The sequence below is a fragment of the Bos indicus x Bos taurus genome, chromosome 19, assembly GCF_003369695.1.
Source record: "Bos indicus x Bos taurus breed Angus x Brahman F1 hybrid chromosome 19, Bos_hybrid_MaternalHap_v2.0, whole genome shotgun sequence".
Taxonomy (NCBI): Eukaryota; Metazoa; Chordata; class Mammalia; order Artiodactyla; family Bovidae; genus Bos; species Bos indicus x Bos taurus.
Genome location: NC_040094.1, coordinates 25385566 through 25405338, shown reverse-complemented (window position 1 = coordinate 25405338; position 19773 = coordinate 25385566). Strand labels below are relative to the sequence as shown.

General features: G+C 52.3%; 1 protein-coding gene across 5 annotated transcripts; it reads right to left on the bottom strand.

The window, feature by feature from the left end:
• Positions 1 to 332: 332 nt before the first annotated feature.
• On the bottom strand, positions 333 to 19715 carry CTNS (cystinosin, lysosomal cystine transporter). 5 transcript variants are annotated; one of them, XM_027519565.1, is made up of 12 exons: positions 19306 to 19389; positions 16359 to 16438; positions 11935 to 12013; positions 9079 to 9163; positions 6848 to 6951; positions 6602 to 6733; positions 5615 to 5714; positions 5406 to 5525; positions 4210 to 4380; positions 2312 to 2429; positions 1581 to 1695; positions 333 to 1245 (listed from the first exon to the last, which is right to left on the bottom strand). In XM_027519565.1, exons 2-12 carry the CDS (start codon positions 16417 to 16419, stop codon positions 1197 to 1199), a joined length of 1134 nt encoding a protein of 377 aa, XP_027375366.1. In that variant the 5' UTR covers positions 16420 to 16438; positions 19306 to 19389; the 3' UTR covers positions 333 to 1196. The 5 variants fall into 5 exon arrangements, 3 of the variants coding, with proteins under 3 accessions (XP_027375366.1, XP_027375365.1, XP_027375368.1); XR_003506996.1 differs by lacking the exon at positions 11935 to 12013 and adding an exon at positions 3681 to 3910 and having other exon boundaries at positions 333 to 1695; positions 2312 to 3590; positions 19306 to 19715; XM_027519564.1 differs by lacking the exon at positions 11935 to 12013 and having other exon boundaries at positions 19306 to 19711.
• Positions 19716 to 19773: the final 58 nt, after the last annotated feature.

Below are 19773 nucleotides of genomic sequence, written 5' to 3'. Positions count from 1 at the left end.
GGAAGATTTACCACCCCCCTCCCCTGCCCCTTCTCCCACATACCCTTAAAGAATGCATCCAGCCCTTGCTTACGGCCACACAGCTGGACTGCCACACCTTTGGTCATGCAGACAGCTCCTGTGGGACCAGCCTGGCCCTGAGCATCCAGCAGTGCCGCCCAGCAGGGCTCCCCTGGTGATACACTGGGTTGGCACACAGCCATTTCGGGATTGGTGAACTTCGAAATCCCACGCACTTCCTTACGGTGGAATGACTGAGGCTGTCTCTCTAAGCCCTAAGGACTTGGTTCGGAAGCCAACACACCTGCCTCCTGCATCTGGCAAATGCTCAGTTTGCAGAGAGGAAATGAATCAGGTTTAATTGAGGACAGAAGCCCCTCGTCCATCTCATGGATCGACAAGCTCGAGGTATGGACAAGGCACATCTACCTCCCCTCCTGCCAGAGGCAGGACGACTGCTTGGGGTGGGAAGGAAGGGGCTCTGGGATCAGGCTGGGCCCACAAGGAGTGTGTGAGGTGGTCTCAAGTCCTTTGAGGCTCTGGAACAGCCGCAAGTTGGTGAGTCTCAGGTCGGAGTCTGGGAAAGTGAGGGAAGGGGGCTGCTCTCACCACTTGGCAGGTCTAACATGCCTCTAAGGCACAGACTGGTGTGTGTGTATGTGTGTATGTGTGTGTCCTATCCTCCAAACTTGGGGCAAGGAGCGCGTGTGGGGCCTGAACATGGGAAAGTGGAGGTAGGCAGAGGCAGAGGAGAGTAAGCCACTCACTTCCGAAGCAGCCCTCTGAAAAATCCCAAATGGCTCGTTAGTGTGACGAAGATTCTGAGAGAGCTGGATGTGAGCTCGGTTCTGAACCAATCTGTTGGGCACCTCAAGGTTTGGAAATACTGGTCCTTTACGAGAGCCTGGCTGTGGCCACCTGGATGTAGGGTGAGTGTCCGCACTGTTAGTGCTCAGAGGACGCAGCCTTCAGAGGCGGTGCCCCAAGGCCTAACCCCAAAGTCCTAGCCCCTCTGCCACCAACACCAGCGCCTCCGGGTCTATCAGACACAGCACCTGACTGCTTGGTCTCTGAACACAGCAGTGGCAGCAAGGCTCCCTTGACTCTCCCAGCTGCCCGGTCAGTCCTTCAGGCCGCTCCCAGAAACACTGGTTGCTTGGGCGGCGGGGCAAGGCCTTCAGCTCCAAGCTCAGTGCTCAGTCCTGCCTGGGACGGCTGCCAGAAGCCCTGTGTACTGCCTGAAGCCTTAAAGAAAACAGAGATGCAGCATCAAGATGCAGGAGGGCCAGGTGCCCGACTGGAAAGGCCCGGGGCAACAGACCGCCAGCTATTAATCTCTGCACACAGTCAGGGTGCCTATCCCAGAGGGAGGGTCCTCCCTGGCCTGGCAGAGTCCAGGATGAAGGCAGGCTGGTTCAAGTTTAAGGCGTCTGGCCCCAAGGAACAGAGTGCTTCTCCGCACCGAGCCAGCCCAGCTCTCCAGACCGCTTCTCCAGCCTTCCTGATGGGAACTTCCCCACCAGGGCCTGGGCCTGGGCTCTTTCCACTGGTTCCCGGGGAGCTAGTTCAGCTGGTCATACCCTGGTTTCTTTCTGTACAAGCAAAAGTGCTGGATGAAGAAGACAACATCGAAGATGATGGAGAAGATGCCGAGGCCAAACTTGGTTGGGTCTCCGAAGATCAGTGTCCACTGGTCTGTAAACAGCCAGAGGGGATGGGATGGGTTGTGGTTTTAGGTTGGATGCTTCTCAAACAGCTGGAGCACGTGGGGCTTCAGGGAGTCAGTGGAGGGGGGTTCCCTCCTCTGCCCAGGAAACCACAAATCCTCTAGCTGCCAAATCCCCTAGGCAAGGGACTTCCCTGGTGGTCAGTCCAGTGATTAAGAATACACCTTCCAGTGCAGGGAATGCGGGTTCAGTCCCTGGTTAGGGAACTAAGATCACACACCATGCTATGTGCTCAGTTGTGTCTGTCTTGCGACACCATGGACTGTAGCCTGCCAGGTTTCTCTGTCCATGGGATTTCCCAGGCAAGCATACTGGAGTGGGTTGCCATTTCCTCCTCCAGGGGATCATCCCCACCCAGGGATCAAACCCAGGTCTCCTACAGCGCGGGCTGATATTTTACCATTGCGCCACCTGGGAAGGACGCAGCCAAGTGAATTTAGAAATGCCCCCTAGATGAGCCTCACCCAAGGCCTGGGACTGGCTAGGATTCCCGAGTAGGGGAGGGGTGGTTCCCAGGAAGCCCTGCCCCTACCGCCCTGCGCCTCCAGCTGTCCAGGTGGGCAGCAGCCTGCTGGCTGACTTACCATTGTTGTAGGACTGCAGAAACATCTGGAGGAGACTGAAGCTGCCCCCAGTGAAGTCCAGAAGCACGTTGCCAATGCTCCAGCCCTCGGTGCTTTTGTAGTGAAAGTTCATGTAGGCCTGGGCCAGACAGACAGACGGAGGGCGGTGAGGGGGCTGACCGGCGGCCTCCCGCATCTTGTGACTATGTCCAAACAAGAGCGGCTGTCATGCCTCCCACTCCTCTGTTTGGACCTCAGCCCCCAAAACACAGTGACCTTTGGACTTGGAGCTGCAGGCACACTCTGGGCGGGTTCTGGGGTCTCGTCTGTGAGCCAAGCGAACAGAGCTCTCCTCCCCATCCCTCCCCACCTCCACCCCCGGCTCCAGACTCCCCACTCCAGCCAGGGCAATGGGAGGAGGGAGAGGGGTGTGTGTGGATGCTATCTCTCCGTCTTCTTCATCCTTCCATATATCCTGGCTTTCAGGCAACTCTGATTTGTTTCTTCTCACCTTCAAATGGAGATTCTCCCCAAACTCAGCCTGGACTTCACGTTGGGCTTATGAACCAGCCTGGGAGGTCCAATGACTTACTTTGGAATCCCAGCTTCACCACAGGAGCTGTGTTACCTTGGGAGAGTGACTGGAGTTCTAGCCTCAGTTTTCCCACCTATGGAGTGGACTTAACTCCTTCCCCAGCCCTGCTGAGGCTCTAGGGCTTCCACCTTGGGCTTCCCAGGTCCAGTCCACTTGGACATCACTCCTCTTCCAGGTATCAGGGCCCCACACTCTTCCTCCAACACCAGCCCCCTCTGGGCGTCTCTGCGACCGCTCTTCTCACCACCCGAGGGACGGCTTGGCCTCCGTAGTGGTCTTCTCCCAGTCAGCCACCTGTCAGGTCCCCTTCTTGGCCCTCTCCCACTGTCTTTCGTGCTTGCTGCCACCTCTCCAGTCCTGGATGGTCCTAGACATCTCCAACTGAGGCTCCTGCCTCCCAGGTTTCCCAGGCCCAAGCCTTCCCACACTCAGGACTGAGGCCCTACTTCCCCCAGACCCTTCCCCTACTCTGAAGCCTCCTTCCCAAGCCCCCTGGACCCCGATCCCACCTTCCTAGCTTCACACTGCTCCACCAGCAAGGCCTCCTCCGACAGCACCTTTGTGGAGAAAGCACTGGCCTGGAGTGGCCCCTCCTCCCTGGTCCATGGGACTGAGTCCTGCTGATCCTTAAGGGCATAGCTCTGTTTCCACGCCCTCCAGGGGACTGGCCCTGACTCTGGCCAAAAGGTTCTCCTTCCTGAGTCCCTGGAACAAAAGGTTCCCTGTGCTGGGGAAGCGAGTTAAATGAGGTCCCAGATTCATGAGTAGAGCCTGTGGTTGTCAGTTCTTTCATACCTGGACTGGTCCTAGGCCATTCTGGCTGTGGCGGAAGCTGTGTGAGTCTCAGTCCCCGACTCTGAGTAGGACTGTCTTGAGCACTCAAGGGAGGGTTTGAGGGCCCACAAGGAGGACCCTGGGTGCTGGTGGGCTGCCTCCTCCCAGCTCATCTCCCCAGTATCCTGCCGTGGCTTGTCAGGGACATCAGTTGGTGGTCATGGGCAGCGGTGGTAGGGTGGCGGGCAAGACTGAAGTCATTAGAAAGGTGGCAAAGGAGAGAGACGAGAGTGATCTACATGACCCCGACTCTCAGAGCTGAGTGTGAGTCAGAGAAGTGCCACCAACTTCCCCATGGGATTTCTGGGCCCAGGGAAGAGCAGGCAGAGGTCACGGCTGGCTTGGTGTGATGTCCCACTCCTGCTGGGCTCGCTGGCCTCCTGGTAGCTTTCCAACCCACATCTTGCCCCAGTCAGAAGCTGCCCCCAAGGGATCCGTGTCCCTCTCATGCTAACAGCCACGGGAAAAGGCGGGCAGACCTTGGAGGTACCTGTGGAAAATACTTGACCAGCGTCACTGCCAGCTTGATGTAGGAGAAACAGAAGAGAAACTGCAGCCATGTGGTTGCCCCGACCGCAGCCATGATCAGGGCGATGAGTGTGGAGAGCCAGGAGAGCACCAGGAAGCTGATGGCCAGCCAGGACACACGCTGGCTGCCTCGCTGGGGATGAAAAGGGGAGGGGGAAGGGAGGGACATGGGTGGGGTGGGGGTGGGGTGCGGAGAGCCCAGTACCACCTACACCTTGTCACTATCAGAGCCTCTGGTTCCATCCTTCTTGGACTTAGCAGAGCCCTTTTGCTTCTTGTTCCCACGTTGCAGGACTGGGTCCCTCTCAGAACCCACCAGCAGGGAAGAATGCGAGGACCTGGCCCCCATCACGTCGGAGGCCTGGCACCTCAATGCAGCCCAGGCTCCTTTGGCCACCCGAGGGAGCCTGCTCAACTCTGGAATCTCTCCCCAACCTGTGTACCATTCCCCAAAGCAGGCCTCCCTCATATAACCTTCTCAGCAAAGGGTAAGAAAATCCAGAAGGTTTGTGAAGGTCAGGCCGAGCAATCCTGGCTGACCTTGCAGGTGGGAAGAGAATTCCCGGGGGGAAGTGGTGCACCCACAGGGAAGTGAAAGAGAACAGCGGCATCAGTGACACCCTGAAGCACGTGCTAACACACACCGTCCTTCCCTGCTCAGTGGATGGTGGTCCTCCAGCGACAGCTGTGCCCAGGCTCCCAGCTCGGCTCTCAGGCCCTTGTTCCTGCTCCCTCCACTGCCATCCTGGCCACACCCACCTGCTCTTGGTTCCTCTAGCTGCTCCCTGGGCTTCACAGGTCTGTCCCCCTGCAGGGGTGGTCCACCCTGGCCCTCTTCCCCATTACCACAGAACATTATTCATCCCATGGACCACAATTCAGCGCCCTCCATCCCCCTCCTCCCTGCTGAGTTGTGGGGCCCACAAACTGCCCGTGTTCTCCCTGTCCGCTCAGCTCTCAGCCTGCTGGGTCGTCACTGCCTCCCTCTGTGTCCTTCACCACAGACCTGGGGGCACCCGAGGGTTTGGGCTCACAGGACCCAGCGTGGGGCCTGATCTATGATCCAAAAGCAGATGTGAGTGGATGGACACATTTCCCTTCTGGGGGCTTCCGTGTCCTGTGTAAAAGGGCAGGTGGGGGCCTGGGGTCGCGGCTCACCTCGTACAGGAGGCACTGCACTATGACAACCAGGGTGAGGGCGACCGCGTGCAGGCTGAAGAAGACGTCGTTGCTGTCCACGGGGTTCACGCCGTTGGGGTATTTGAGGAGAAACTGCTCCTGTGTGGGGGTGGGGAGAAGCTGGGGGGTGAGGGGCAGCCTGACCGCCGGCCAGCTTGGTGGGGCTGCGGGGCCGGGCAGCGCTGTACCTTGATGGAAGGCACCCAGAAGAGGCCGACGTTGAACACGCTGTAGGCCACGAACCCCATCAGGTTGAGGACCACTAAGTCGAAGCTCAGACCCACGACACTGGGGGAGAGGGACGGGGAGACAAAGCAGGGTGTGGGGGAGCCTGGAGGACACAGAACTCCCCAAGGAGAGCACAGTCCTCAGTCCCTCTCCATGCCCACCCATGCCATCTGACCCCCTCCTCCTCCTGGGGCTGTCTGGAGGCCTCCTGCAGAGACGAAGTGCCTCCCACCCTGGTCCCAGCTCAGCAGCCCCTCAGAGGCCCACACGCCTTGTTGGCCTTGTGCCTGAAGCCTGGGTCTTTAAAATCAAGGTGGGCCAACTTCCTTCTCCAACTTGACACAAACTCCTCCAGGGTGGCGGGGACCAGGAGCACAGCAGCTGTGGGTGGACCCCCCCCTTCTCGCCCACCCAGCTCCTTCTCCATCTCGACTGAGAAGCCCCATTTGGTTGCTTTCAGAGAGAGGGGCTGAATTGGGCAAAAGACCAAATGCCCAGCACTGCAACTGTTACATGGGCTGTTAGAACTTTCACATCAGACCACTTCTAAGAAAGGGCAGGGGCTTCCCTGATAGTACAGTGGATGAGGATCTGCCTGCCAGTACAGGGGACATGGGTTCGATCCCTGGTCCAGGAAGATTCCACATGCCCAGGAGTGACTAAGCTCATGTGCCACAGCTGCTGAAGACCCAGGTAACATGAGAAGCCCGAGCACCGCAACAGAGAGTAGCTTCCGTTCACTGCAACTAGAGAAGCCCACGTGCAGCAACAAAGACCCAGTGCAGCCAAAATAAAATAAAATAAAAATGAAAGGCAGGGGTGGGGGTGGGTGGGTAGGAAGACAGAAGAGCAGAGGGATAAGTCGGAATCCAGGCTGCCTACAGCTTCATTGGAATGCCCGTCCTACTGGCCCCAAGTGAACCTGCTTGTAAAGCTCTGTGGGTTACCTTTTCCGCCTCCAGTTGGTGATCACCTGAGGGTAGAAGGAGACCGACCAGGCCACAAAGTAGATCCAGCCAATCACCTGGTTTATGATGCTGACGATGTTGCTGTGGATCACCAAGAAGCGTATCCTTGGGCTGGAGAGAACGTGGGGACCAGTGTGAGCTGGGGCTGGGGGTCTGGAAGAAACCCCACGTGCCGGCACTGGCTCCCTCCTCATCATTTAGGGCCCCCGCTGGTGGCCATCCTACCTGGTCTGGTTGGAGTGATTTCCATGCAGATAAGTGGTAACTTGTCCAACACTTTGAGATTTCACTCGAAAAGAGGAATTTGTTGTTCCAGGAGGCACCACAACCTGTTAGAAAACTGAATCAGGTCCAGAGCTCCATAGTTATTGGGACCTTTAGTGAACGTCCAGCTCCAAGCTATTCACTAGGGAATGGAGGGACAGGTCACACAAGCCCCTGCCTTCTAGGAACTTCCTAACAGGAGGGAGAAATGTTGGGCCAATCAGCCAACCGGATTTCCCCTACTCCAGTGTAGACGTTATGAGCAGAAGGGCCCTCTCTCCCCTGGCTTATCTCTTCCTCTCACTAGATATTTGATTTTGGACAAGTTATTTGAGCTCTGATCTCAGTTTGCTCATCTGTAAAAGGGGATGACACAAGAGTCTACCTTACAGGGTTGCTCTGAACGACATGATGTCCATAAAGCTTACGGCACTGACACAGCAAGCAGTGAACTGTTTACCATCACTACTACCCTATGATGACTGTTATTAACTCGACTTCCTCTACCATGGACAGCTTTTCCAGATCCACAGAGAGATGTCTGCCCCACGCCCAGCCTGGCTGCCAAGAGACAAACCAGAAGAGATGCAACACACCAGACACTGCAGGGAGAACACCTTTACTCTCATCTCTGTCCAGTGTTCCTCGAAAGCTCTGCTGTAACAAACTGGAGGCCTGCCTGTAATATCTGACCTCCCCATCACGCCTCCTGATGCTCTCGAATTCTGAGTGAGGCAGGGAGCGGGATGAGACCTTCACTGGATCCCACTGTCCCCCTCCTCCCATCTCTCTGTTCCCTGGATCATGCCTGGGCCCCACCTTCCACCCATGTCGTGGGCACCGTGAAAATGGGGCTCACTGGGTTGCAGTGGCTTCTTCAGGGACCCTTGAATATGTATTTTGGCTCTTATCCCCTGAAATCAGGGGGCTTCGGCAGGACAATTGAAATGGTGCAAGTGGCTGCTGCAAAGCCTGCGATCCAATTCGTGGCCAGTGTCTTGTGAGCTTCATTTTCATGAAGCGTACTGCTCTTGGCTCTTATTTTCCTATCCTCATCAACACTTACTTTTAGCAGGATTTGCTGGCAACACTGTGTTTTTAAGTGGCCACCAAGTCCCTTCTGGAACTAGGCATCTGCCCTGTATCTGATCATGTGTCAGTACTGTTGGCTTGCTCAGGGGCTCAGAGCTGATTTGCAGCCCATTTCTACAACCACTCACGGCCTCCTGCTGAGCCTCAGGGCTACCACTTCATTCTGTGTTTATCTTCATTCCTGTGTTTATCTCTCATCTGTTTTTTTCCCCTCCCTACTGATTTAAAAAAAAAAAAAATCAAGTTGACTGGTAATTGGCTCGAATCCTCCGTTAGGAGGAAGCAGTGTTATTAAGATATAAATGTATAAAGGCTACAAATAGCTATTACTATTATGCCAGACAGCCTCTGGCACTGGTTTTTCCAGACACTCAACCAATGGAATCCCAGAAGGGAAATTTGCAAACTTTAATGTGGACCCAAATCATCTGGGGACTCTTACTCATATGGAGATTTTTAATCAGTAGGTCTGTGATAGGGTATTTCTAAAAGGTTTTAAGGGGGAGAGATAGATTAGGAGTATGGGATTAACATATACACAGTATTGTATTATATATAAAATATATAACCAACCAGGGCCTACTGTATAACACAGGGAACTATAGTCAATATTTTGTAATAACCTATAAGGGAAAAGGATCTGAAAAAGAATATATATAAGAAAATAAATATTTGTGTGTATACCTAACAATCACTTTGCTATACATACACCGGAAACTAACACAACACTGTAAATCAACTATACTTCCATTAAAAATAAAATTAAAAAAAAGTTTTAGAGCAAAGACAATGCTGCTGATCCATGGATGCTCTTTGAGGAGCAAGGTCTTAAAAAAATTCATCTTAAGAATTTGTTCTACATTCTCAGAACCATTTCTGCCTCACATTTTTTACCATCATCTTCCTAATTCCATCTTGATAGCATAAAACATCCATCGTCTAAGAGACTATCAAAGCCCCAGATCAGAGGTTTCTAGACTAACAGGTCAGGGGCAGCCCCCGGTGCACAAACAAGGTGGCCTACTTCCACAAACTCTTAGTGAAAATGTGTTTTGTTATCTAGTCATTTTCTACCCATTCTGTTAAGATTCATTACTTACTTCATCAGGGAGCTGAAGGATAGTAACGTTTTTTGAACGAAATGTGATTTCAAAAGTGATCACCAAGGTTGCATTTAAAGGGCGCCTGTGGAGGACAAGAGTCTGGTTACTGCTGAGACGCTGGACTCCTTGAGATCTCAACCCGCCCTCTGGACTTTGTGGTGGGCCTGGCATATCTCAGGCAATTAGGGTGACGTAGTTTCACTTTCATGCATCGGAGAAGGAAATGGCAACCCACTCCAGTGTTCTTGCCTGGAGAATCCGAGGGACGGAGGAGCCTAGTGGGCTGCCGTCTATGGGGTCATACAGAGTCGGGCACGACTGAAGCGACAGCAGCAGCAGCAGGGCTATGTGCTTAGCCCTGGGGGTTTGAGAGGTGGGGTCCCTTTGGCCAAATGAGAACACAGCTGGTGGGAAATATTCTGTGAATGCCACACAAGGTGTTCAGAGGCCGACAGGAACATGGCATTTGCTCTCCTGGGAAAGACTTCCGAGAAGGGCCAGGCAGAGTCCCCAGAAACTGATGAGACATGTCTGAGTGGGAGCAGCCTGTGGGGCTCAAGTCTGGGCTTAGAGGCCTGGAGTTAATCTGGAAGGGGGTGGGAGGCTGCTCAAGGACTCTGTGCTAAGGGGGATGATGCGTTGTATTTACAAGGTGTCAGTGTGCAGAAGTGGCAGTATCTGGGGATGGGATGCAGGTCTGTTAGGACGCCTTGGTGCCAAAGCTCTGGTTTAGATCAGACATCCTAGGAGAGGTGAGGAAAAGGGAGAAGGGTAAAGAGGGGGAAAAAAACCCCACTAGGATTCCAGACCTTCATCTTAAGGCATCCTCATGGCTGGGAGGCACAAGCTGGGGAAAGCAGGGAAGGGTAAGGAGGAGGTGGGCTCTCTGGCACAATCTGGACTAGGTGGGCACCCTTGTGCAGGAACCAGCAGAGGGCAGCTGGAGAGACTCTCAGATAAGGCTGACTGGGAGCACTACACAGTGGGATCCACCCAAGGGAGCTGGATGTCATCTCAGAAAGTGCTGCCAAGTGACTCAGCTCCTTCTCCCAACCTTCAGTCAGTCAATCAGTTCAGTCGCTCAGTCGTGTCCGACTTTTTGCGACCTCATGGACTGCAGCATACCAGGCTTCCCTGTCCATCACCAACTCCCAGAGCTTACTCAAACTCATGTTCATCAAGTAGGTGATGCCATCCAACCATCTCATTCTCTGTCATCCCCTTCTCCTTTTGCCTTCAATCTTTCCCAGCATCAGTTTCTTTTCTAATGAGTCAGTTCTTTGCATCAGGTGGCCAAAGTATTGGAGTTTCAGCTTCAGCATCAGTCCTTCCAAAGAACACCCAGGACTGATTTCCTTTAGAATGGACTGGTTGGATCTCCTTGCAGCCCAAGGGACTCTCAAGCGTCTTCTCCAACACCACAGTTCAAAAGCATCAATTCTTTGGTGCTCAGCTTTCTTTATAGTCCAACTCTCACATCCATACATGACCACTGGAAAAACCATAGCTTTGACTAGACGGACCTTTGTTAGCAAAGTAATGTCTCTGCTTTTTAATGTGCTGTCTAGGTTGGTCACAGCTTTTCTTCCAAGCAGCAAGCGTCTTTTAATTTCATGGCTGCAGTCACCATCTGCAGTGATTTTGGAGCCCAGGAAAATAAAGTCTGTCACTGTTTCTATTGTTTCACCATCTATTTGCCATGAAGTGATGAGACTGAATGCCATGATCTTAGTTTTCTGAATGTTGAGCTTTAAGCCAACTTTTTCATTCTCCTTTTTCACTTTCATCAAAAGGCTCTTTAATTCTTCTTCACTTTCTGCCATAAGGGTGGTATCATTTGCATATCTGAGGTTACTGATATTTCTCCCACAATCTTGATCCCAGCTTGTGCTTCATCCAACCCAGCATTTCACATGATGTACTTTGCATATAAGTTAAATAAGCAGGGTGACAATATACAGCCTTGACATATTCCTTTCCCAATTTGAAGCCAGTCTGTTGTTCCATGTCCAGTTCTAACTGTTGCTTCCTGATCTCCAGATTTCTCAGGAGGCAGGTCAGGTGGTCTGGTATTTCCATCTCTTTAATAATTTTTCAGAGTTTGTTGTGATCCACACAGTCAAAGGCTTTGGCATAGTCAATAAAGCAGAAGTAGATGTTTTTCTGTAACTCTCTTGCTTTTTCAGTGATCCAATGGATGTTGGCAATTTGATCTCTGGATCCTTTGCCTTTTCTAAATCCAGCTTGAACATCTGGAAGTTCACGGTTCACATACTGTTGAAGCCTGGTTTGGAGAATTTTGAGCATTGCTTTGCTAGCATGTGCAATGAGTGCAATTGTGCAGTAGTTTGAGCGTTCTTTGGCATTGCCTTTCTTTGAGATTGGAATGAAAACTGACCTTTTCCAGTCCTGTGGCCACTGCTGAGTCTTCCAGATTTGCTGGCATATTGAGTGTAGCACTTTCACATCATCGTTTAGGATTTGAAATAGCTCAACTAGAATTCCATCACCTCCACTAGCAATCTTCAGGATTCTCTTCAAATATTTAGAGCCTTGCAAAGGACTACTTTGAAGTCCAGCATCAACTGCTGGTCACTCAAGGAGCTAAGAAAAAGGCTCACGTGTCTTCCCCTTCCTGCCAGAAACAAAGTTTCATCAGTTGTGGGGGGAGAGAGAGATCTTGGGACCTCAATCTGCAGCCCAGGGCCGCTGCCTGTCTTTCCCTGGCTTGTCTTAATGTGAAGAGGCAAGGGCATCACTTAAAATATGAATATAGTGAGCAGGGGTCAGCCCTGACCCAGCCTTGGGGCAAATGGGCTGGGCCGAGGACAGAGCTGGGCCTGGGAAACTTACGGGAGGGAGATGCTGACGCTGGTGGAGCTTCCTTTTTCCAGCTTCACGATGGGAGGTACAGAGAAGTCAACTGTTGACTCTGGAACAACCCAAATCAATAACATGAGTCATTACGACTGAGAGCTCAGGCCCATGAAACACTGGGAGGAGGGGCCCTGACACTTGAACTTACGCTTTATAACCACCTCTATCCCCCAGGCGAAGACCCTCGAGGTTCTGAGAAGCTAAGTAAGTGACTGGGAGGGAAATGCCCTCTTTATGCACTTTCTCCTCCTGCTGCCAGAGACAGAGGGAGACACAGGCCTGGCCAGGAGATGCTGTAGCTTATTCCTTCCCCACAGATGAGCTCTAATGGTCTGCAGGAGTCACCTAGAAATAGAAACCACAGAGCCCAAAAATTGGTCACAAAGGAATTCAGCCACGATCTGGGACTAGAACACGTGGGCTTAAACCACCTCTTCAGATGGAAAGCACAAGGGTTTCCTCTGTTCGTGGAGCTAAAATGGCCCTGCAGAACCAGTCCTGCCCCTTCCTGTAGTCTCAGAGAGACATCTTGTTTCAAAGAACCGCCTTTGGTTCCCTGTAAAAGCCCAGCTTACCCCATTCACTGATCCCCTTCTGGAGGCTGACCCTGCTGGGGACTTGGGGGAGACGGATGAACAACACAGAGTTTCACTACCGGAGATTTCTTCTTGGCATTAAGATGTTAACTCAGGAGGAGGTAGGCAGATAGGCCTCTGGGGTGAAGGAGGAAGCAGGTTTGGGAGGCCAAATACAGGGCAGTTGGCCACAGGAGTTACCTTCTCTGGGACTCCTCCTGTGTTCTCTGGGCAGCACTGCCCCATCCCTGCCCCCACCCCAGGTATGTCTACTTCACTCCCTCACCTGAGAGACTTCAGGGTGACTCACAGCCTAAGGTGTGATCATGAATCTAGACTGGGTTGGGAAGGGGGCCCACAGGAGAAAGTAGGTGCTCCATTTGATGAACATGGTTCGTTCCGGAGGCTGTGGCTGAAGGTGAGGCCCAGGTCTTCCCCTCCCCAGACCCCTCAAATGCAGAAGATGAAGAAATGAAATTTTAGATGCTCAGGTTGGGAAGGAATTTAAAAGTTCCCTAATTTGACCTCCACTGTCTGAGCTCCTTCTCAATACTCCTCCCTGGCAGTTTCTCTTCCTCTGGCTGGACACCTGGGCCAGTGGCAGAGGAGGGGAGGGAGGAGATGGGGAAGAGGCAGGGAAAAGGAAGAGTAAACTCATCTCCCACAAGGGAACTGGCCAGCCTGAAACTCACACTCTGGGGCCTGGCTCTGGGACCTGGGGCCTCTCAGCTCTGCCTGAGCCACCTTCTCCCTGCCAGCCCCACGCGGGAATGCAGGTGCAGGCTCTGTCCTCACAGGACTTTAGCCCAAGATGGGAGGCAGTTAGGAAGCTGGCATCATACAGTATCCCAGAAAAGCACATTTTAGAGTCTGCTCCGGGGCAGGAGGCTCTGGATACCACATTGGAATAATCAAATGAGACTCCCTGAAGGTTCCTCCAAGAAGGGCCTTTGCTTTTTAAAAACGAATCCTCATTGGCATCTCTCCCACTCCACACCAGCCACTGCCGTTCTCTAATTACTACACCAGTGAGAGGTGGGCAACGTGACGCCTACTGTAGACAGAAGAAAACAGAGAATCCCAAGAGGGGAACTGTCGTGTCCACACAGCTCAGAAATGGTAGAGGCAGGATGCAAACCTAGGGCGGCTTCGGGTCCAGGGCTCAGGTCCTTGCCACTAGGTGGCAGCACTTCTAGGGTCCACCCACAGCCGGCAGGGGCAAAAAACACTGAAGGTGAGTGAGCTCACTATGTGCTGCTGCTGCTAAGTCGATTCAGTCATGTCCGACTCTGTGCGACTCCATAGACGGCAGCCCAACAGGCTCCCCTGTCCCTGGGATTCTCCAGGCAAGAACACTGGAGTGGGTTGCCATTTCCTTCTCCAGCTTAGTCGCTCAGTTGTGTCCAACTCCTTGCGACCCCATGGAATGTAGCCCACCAGGCTCCTATGTCTATGGGGATTCTCCAAGCAAGAACACTGAAGTGGGTTGCCAAGCTCTCCTCCAGGGGATCTTCCCAACCCAGGGATCAAAACCCAGGTCTCCAGCATTGCAGGTGGATTCTTTACCATCTGAGCCACCAGGAAGTCCATCACATATATCAAGGGCTAACTCGGTGCCAGGTCTTTTCATTAATTTCTTTTAATTCTGACAACTATGAAGCAGACTCTTTCAGTCCCTGGAGGAGAGGAGGGCCTGGCAACCCACCTCAGCGTTCCTGCCTGGAGAAAGCTCACCACAGGCCCTCCCTATTGTTCAGTCCCTCAGTCCTGTCTCTTTGCGACCCCATGGACTGCAGCATCCCTGCAGTCCCTGTCCTGCACCATCTCCTGGAGTTTGCTCAAAATCATGTCCACTGAGTCAATGACGCCATCCAGCCATCTTATCCTCTGTTGCCCCCTTCTTTTCCGGCCCTCAATCTTCCCCAGCATCAGTCTTTTCCATTGAGTCAGCTCCCTGACCACTCCCCAAAGCAAAGACAAGACAGGCAGGGTAGAATGAAGTCAGAAACCCAATTCTAGCTCCTTGATTTTATGGTGGTTTCTGACTATTCCTTTATAACATTTAGGAAAAAAGACTCAGTGACACAATGCAGCACGGGTCCCAGTCTCGTTACTTGGTGGCTGTGTGACTTTGGGAGAGACTTCTACCCTCTCTGGGCCTGTTAGCCCTCTGTACAATCGAGTAGTAGCAGCTGAATTTGTTCTTTCCGAGGGCAATGAATTAGCATGACTAATGGAACTTTATTTAAAGCAAGCCAAGGTGCATGCATGCACACTTTTGGGCCTTAGTCCCAGAGAATATGACCCAGCAGGTCTGGAGTTGGGGCTCTGGCATCCGTACTGAAGAACACCAGGCTCCATGGTGTTCTTTCTTTCTTGGAAGAAACCTCTTCTTTCTCGGAAATTGCTTCCCCACAAGCAATTCCCCACAAGTCACGCCTTCCCCACAAGGTGTGCCTGCAAAGTAACATGACTGACTGTTTAACAAACCTGGAAGAGCTGATCAGATGACCAGTGTTTGCTCAGAGACTCAAGAGCCCAAATGACTAGCAGTGGAACCACTGTGCGTAGCTCTTGGCAAACTTCGGCAAGGGTTTGCATAGTTTGTGCAAGGTTAATTTGGAAACTTTGGTTGGGAGTTTTAAGATGTAGTTGATTTTTTTTTTTTTTTGGCCACACTGTGAAGCTCATGGGATCTTAGTTCTCCAACTGGGGACTGAACCCAGGCACCTGGTTGTGAAAGCATGGAGTCCTAATCCCCAGGGAACTTCCAAGATGTACTATAAAAAAAATTATTTTCATTTTATTTTTTGGCCTCATTGAGTGGCATGCAGGATCTTAGTTCCCCAAACAGGGATCGAACCCATGCCTCCTGAAATGGAACTGTGGATTCTTACCACTGGGCTGCCAGGGAAGTCCCTGTATTTGATTTTTTTTTAAATTTATTTTTATTTTTTCTAGTTCTACCAGTTTATTGCTACCAACCCGTGACCCTCCACCCTCATGCACACGTGCTCAGTCATGTAACCCCATGGACTGCAGCCTGCCAGGCTCCTCTGTCCATGGACTTTTCCAGGCAAGAATACTGGAGTGGGTTGCCATTTCCTTCTCCACCTGTATTTGATTTTTGACAACAGCCAGATGATCAAAATAATGGGCCTGGTGTCACTGGAGGCTTTACACAGTGTTCATGGAAAGAATTTCAGCAATGTTTGGGCAATGGAAAATTGATGGTATAATACAGGCCTTTAAAGGGCCCTGCCCTGAAGGTCACGCCTCACAAGGATACACAAACCCTGATGTGTTTTTCGATAACCAGCCCAGATTCTGTAAGGCCCCTAGCCCTGCTGAGCCCAGTTCCTCTGTCCTTCTCTAAGGGAAGGGCTCTGTCATCTTACCAGGGGATGCTGGGCAGGCTCCTCAGGTGTCTTTGCTTGGCAGAACCAGGTAACAAGGTGGCCACCTCAGCTGCTTCTGCAGCATCTCCCAGGACCCATAAGTCACTCTGTGAGGTCCACGGGGTGGAACACAAGCTCTTCTCTACAGACATTATCCCAGATTTTTGGAGCTCCACAGTTTGACTTTGGTGATACAGAAAAGGGAAAAGCGCCCCCAGGGCAGAAGGTCAATTATTTGTGAACCATTTGGCTCCCTGTAAAACTCCTGGACTCCAGACCTCGGTCTGTTCCACCACCTGGGTGGCCACCTAGCCAAGAGGCACATGGACACATGCTGTCTGGATGGTCCTAAACCTTTGGCTGCAAACAAGTAAGGCTACCTCCTCCATTTCGCTCTACACAGCAGATAACCCATTTCTAGACTTACCACATTTCTCTATGAGCTGCAGGGGGAAAAGGATAAAAATAACCAGCCACCTCCTTATCATGTTCCTTGATTTCAATGAACTAGGAAGAAACACAAAGAGGAAGAGAAGTTCAGGTTAAAGTAGGATCTGCTTAGCAACAAGTGGACAATAAGCCACCTGGAACCATGCATGGACAGTTCATAAAGGACTTTCACTTCACACCTGTGACCTCACAGGCTTTGCATCACCAGCTTGGAGAAGAGGTTTAGAGAGAATCTATCTTTCTTTGATATGTGGGGAAATGGGCTCTGAGAGGCTCAGTGGGTTGTGTAAGGCCCTACCCTGAGGAAGTGGGCAAATGCTGAATTTTTCCCTCTTCAACTGTTTTGTGTAACCTAGACAACAGAAAGAAAGATGCAGCCTTATTGGCTGGGGGTTCTTTTATTTTTCACAAGATATTAAAACCGTAGTCAGATATTTGACTCCATGAACCTATAAACTTTAAGGAAAATTTTTTTCTTTAACTAGCTTTATTTATTTTTGGCTGTGCAGGGTCTTCACCGCTAGTTGCAGTGAGTGGGAGCTACTCTCTGGTTGCGGTGTGCGGGCTTCTCATTGTGGTGGCTTTTCTTGTGGAGAACAGACTCTAGGGTGCGAGGGCTTTGGTAGTTGCAGCATGTGGGCTCAGCAGTTAATTCTTGGGCTCTAGGGCACAGGCCCAATAGCTGTGGTGCACAGGCTTAGTTGCTGTGAAGCATGTGGGATCTTCCTGGATCAGGGATCAAACCCCTGTCTCCTGCACTGGCAGGTGAATTCTTTACCACTGAGCCACCAGGGAAGCCCCAAACCTTAAGGAAATTAACTTTATTTCCTGTCCTGGGAGAAGCGTCTATAGGTTAATGCCACCAACAGATTCTTGATTAGGAGTCATTTTTCATTTGACAGGTGTCACTTTTCTGGGACCAGCAGGGATCACTGACGAAGGGGACCTGGTGTGGAACAAACCCCAGATCAGTCCTGGAGCAGTTTATTGGTTAAGTGAAGGAGATGGGTTGCTGTGTACCCATAACCCCCACGCATGAGAGGTGAACCAAAGGTCAGGAGGGGGCAGATCAGCATAAATATCCATAACTTGGTTTCTACATGCTGCTTTAGTGTACAAAAGCTTTCCCACCTTCCAGCATCCATCTCCCCACTCTCTGGCCTCTGCTGGGTGCCTTGTCCTTGGCCCTGTATTCCCATGCTCCCTTCTCCTCAGCTTTCTGTACGATGACCTGCAGGAAATTGCTCTCTGGTCTATGTGGAATGACCTCCCCCCGCCCAACCTCTTCTTGCCACTCTCTGCTCTCCACACCTGCTTATGTCCTCAAGCTCAGGGTTTAGTCTGTCCCCCAGGGCAGATTCTGGGTTTTCTTTGAGGACTCAGACGTGCAGAATCAGGCCTAACTGGCTCCTCCTTCATTCCACAGGAGTGGAATGTAGACTGCGGACCTCAAATTCTTGGACAACAAAAGTTCCCTGGTCCCAAAGGCTGACACATGTGGGAGGAAAGACATCAGGAGAGATAGAGACCTTGAGAGATATGTGGTCGAATAAAATGTTCGAAAAAGATCAAGTTAATAATTACACAAAAACTAGTGTCTTCCAAATGCTACAAAGTAGAAATGGAGAATTTCATCATTATGGGCTCTGTGTGGCATGCTGCTCCCCCAGATGCCAATTGCTTCAAGAAGTCTCCCACTCCCAATCCCCTCCCCAGGGCTCCCTGGGGTGAGGGGTCTCCTGAGGCAGCTTCACTTGGTCAGGTATCCAGTTAATTCTGTCACCTGTTCCACCATCTGGAACTCCCTAGATCGTCTTCTCTTGGAGAAGTAATACAGGGAGTGGCAAGGAACGTGTGTCCTGGAGAGTGACTGCACAGGTTTGAATCCGAGCTCCCCATTTATGACTTGGGCTACTTTGGGGCGTTACTTGATCGCCTCAAGCTCCAATTTCCTAAAGTGAAAACAGGGACAGTGGAAACTAAATCACAGGATGTAGATGAAAAATGAAGCACGATTTGTGGCCCCTTCATGCATGCATGCATGCACGTTCTCAGCTGTGTCTGACTCTTTGCCACCCCCATGGACTGTCTGTAGCCCGCCTGGCCCTTCTGTCCATGGGATTTCCCAGGCAAGAATACTGGAGTGGGTTGCCATTTCCACCTCCAGGGGATCTTTCCCACCCAGGGACTGAACCCACATTTCCTGCGTCTCCTGCATTGGCAGGTGGAATCTTTCCCACCAGCCACCTGGGAAGTCCATAGCCCTTTTATAAGCAGTATTACAATTTCAAGAGGGAGAGGTTGGTAAGAAAAAACGGTTGAGAAACAATGCTCTAAAGTATTGATAAATACAACCCTTGTCGAGGGCACTTAGCAAGCTCTCACAAGGCCTACGTTATTTCCCTTAACATTGTTGAAAGAGGCAGGGCCCAGTACTCCCCGCTTCCTCCAGACTGAAAGCCTCGGAGAACGGAGTGGGGTTTCGTCCGGCCGGCGCTCAGCACCTTGGAGCCCAGGCCGGCGCTCAGCACCTCAAAAAGAGTTCCTGAAGTGGTCTGTCCTCTCAGTGTTTCCCCTCTGGAAAGCCATCTGCAAACTCTGCCACCGGATTCAAGCGACAACTAAGCAGAAGGCGGGGAAGGGGCGCTAACCTACAGTGGAACGGAGCCTCCCAAACCATCCTGGCAGCCCGGTGCCCCCTGCCTCCGCTCGCTACTACCAGAGCCCTTCAACCCGGGGGCTGTCCGGTGCCGAGAGGCCGGGACTGGTGGCCGGTGAAGGAACCCTGGCGCGGCTGAGGGAGGCTGGATGCGCGGCAGGCTGCCCAACTGACTTGCTGTGCCAGTCTCTGGACCTCAGGGGGTCCGCCTGGGAAATGAAGCGGGGAAGCCGAAGGAGGCTTTCGGGGCCGCGTCGGCTCTCACCTGAGGTCCTCTAGGCTCAGGGCATCGACCAGATGGAACGAGGCAGTCGTCTCGGACTGTACCCGCTTCCCGGGGTCGGCTTGACATACCGTGAGGGCTAGCCAGAAGTCACCTGACCCGAGCCGCCTGATTCGCGGACTACGGGCCTCGGCGCGATGCAACCTGGGAGCTGTAGTTTTCCCGGGCCTCAGTGAGACACCTAGGGGTTGGTGAGGAGCGGAGGGGCTCAGGCAACTTGGCAGGGATGGGGAGGTACGGTAAATGGGGGGGCTAAGTCCCTGTTAGGGCCACAGGGCTCTTGAATCTTCCAGGGCCTGTCCGAGAACTCCGAGACACTTTGGAGAGAGAAGCTGAAGCCTCGGAAAACATTGCACACCCTGCCTTGCGGGGCGGGTCCTCTAGGTGCGGTCTTCCCCGCGGCTCGGCCTATAACTGGGGCCCGTCGCGCGGAGTGCGCGGAACGCAGCC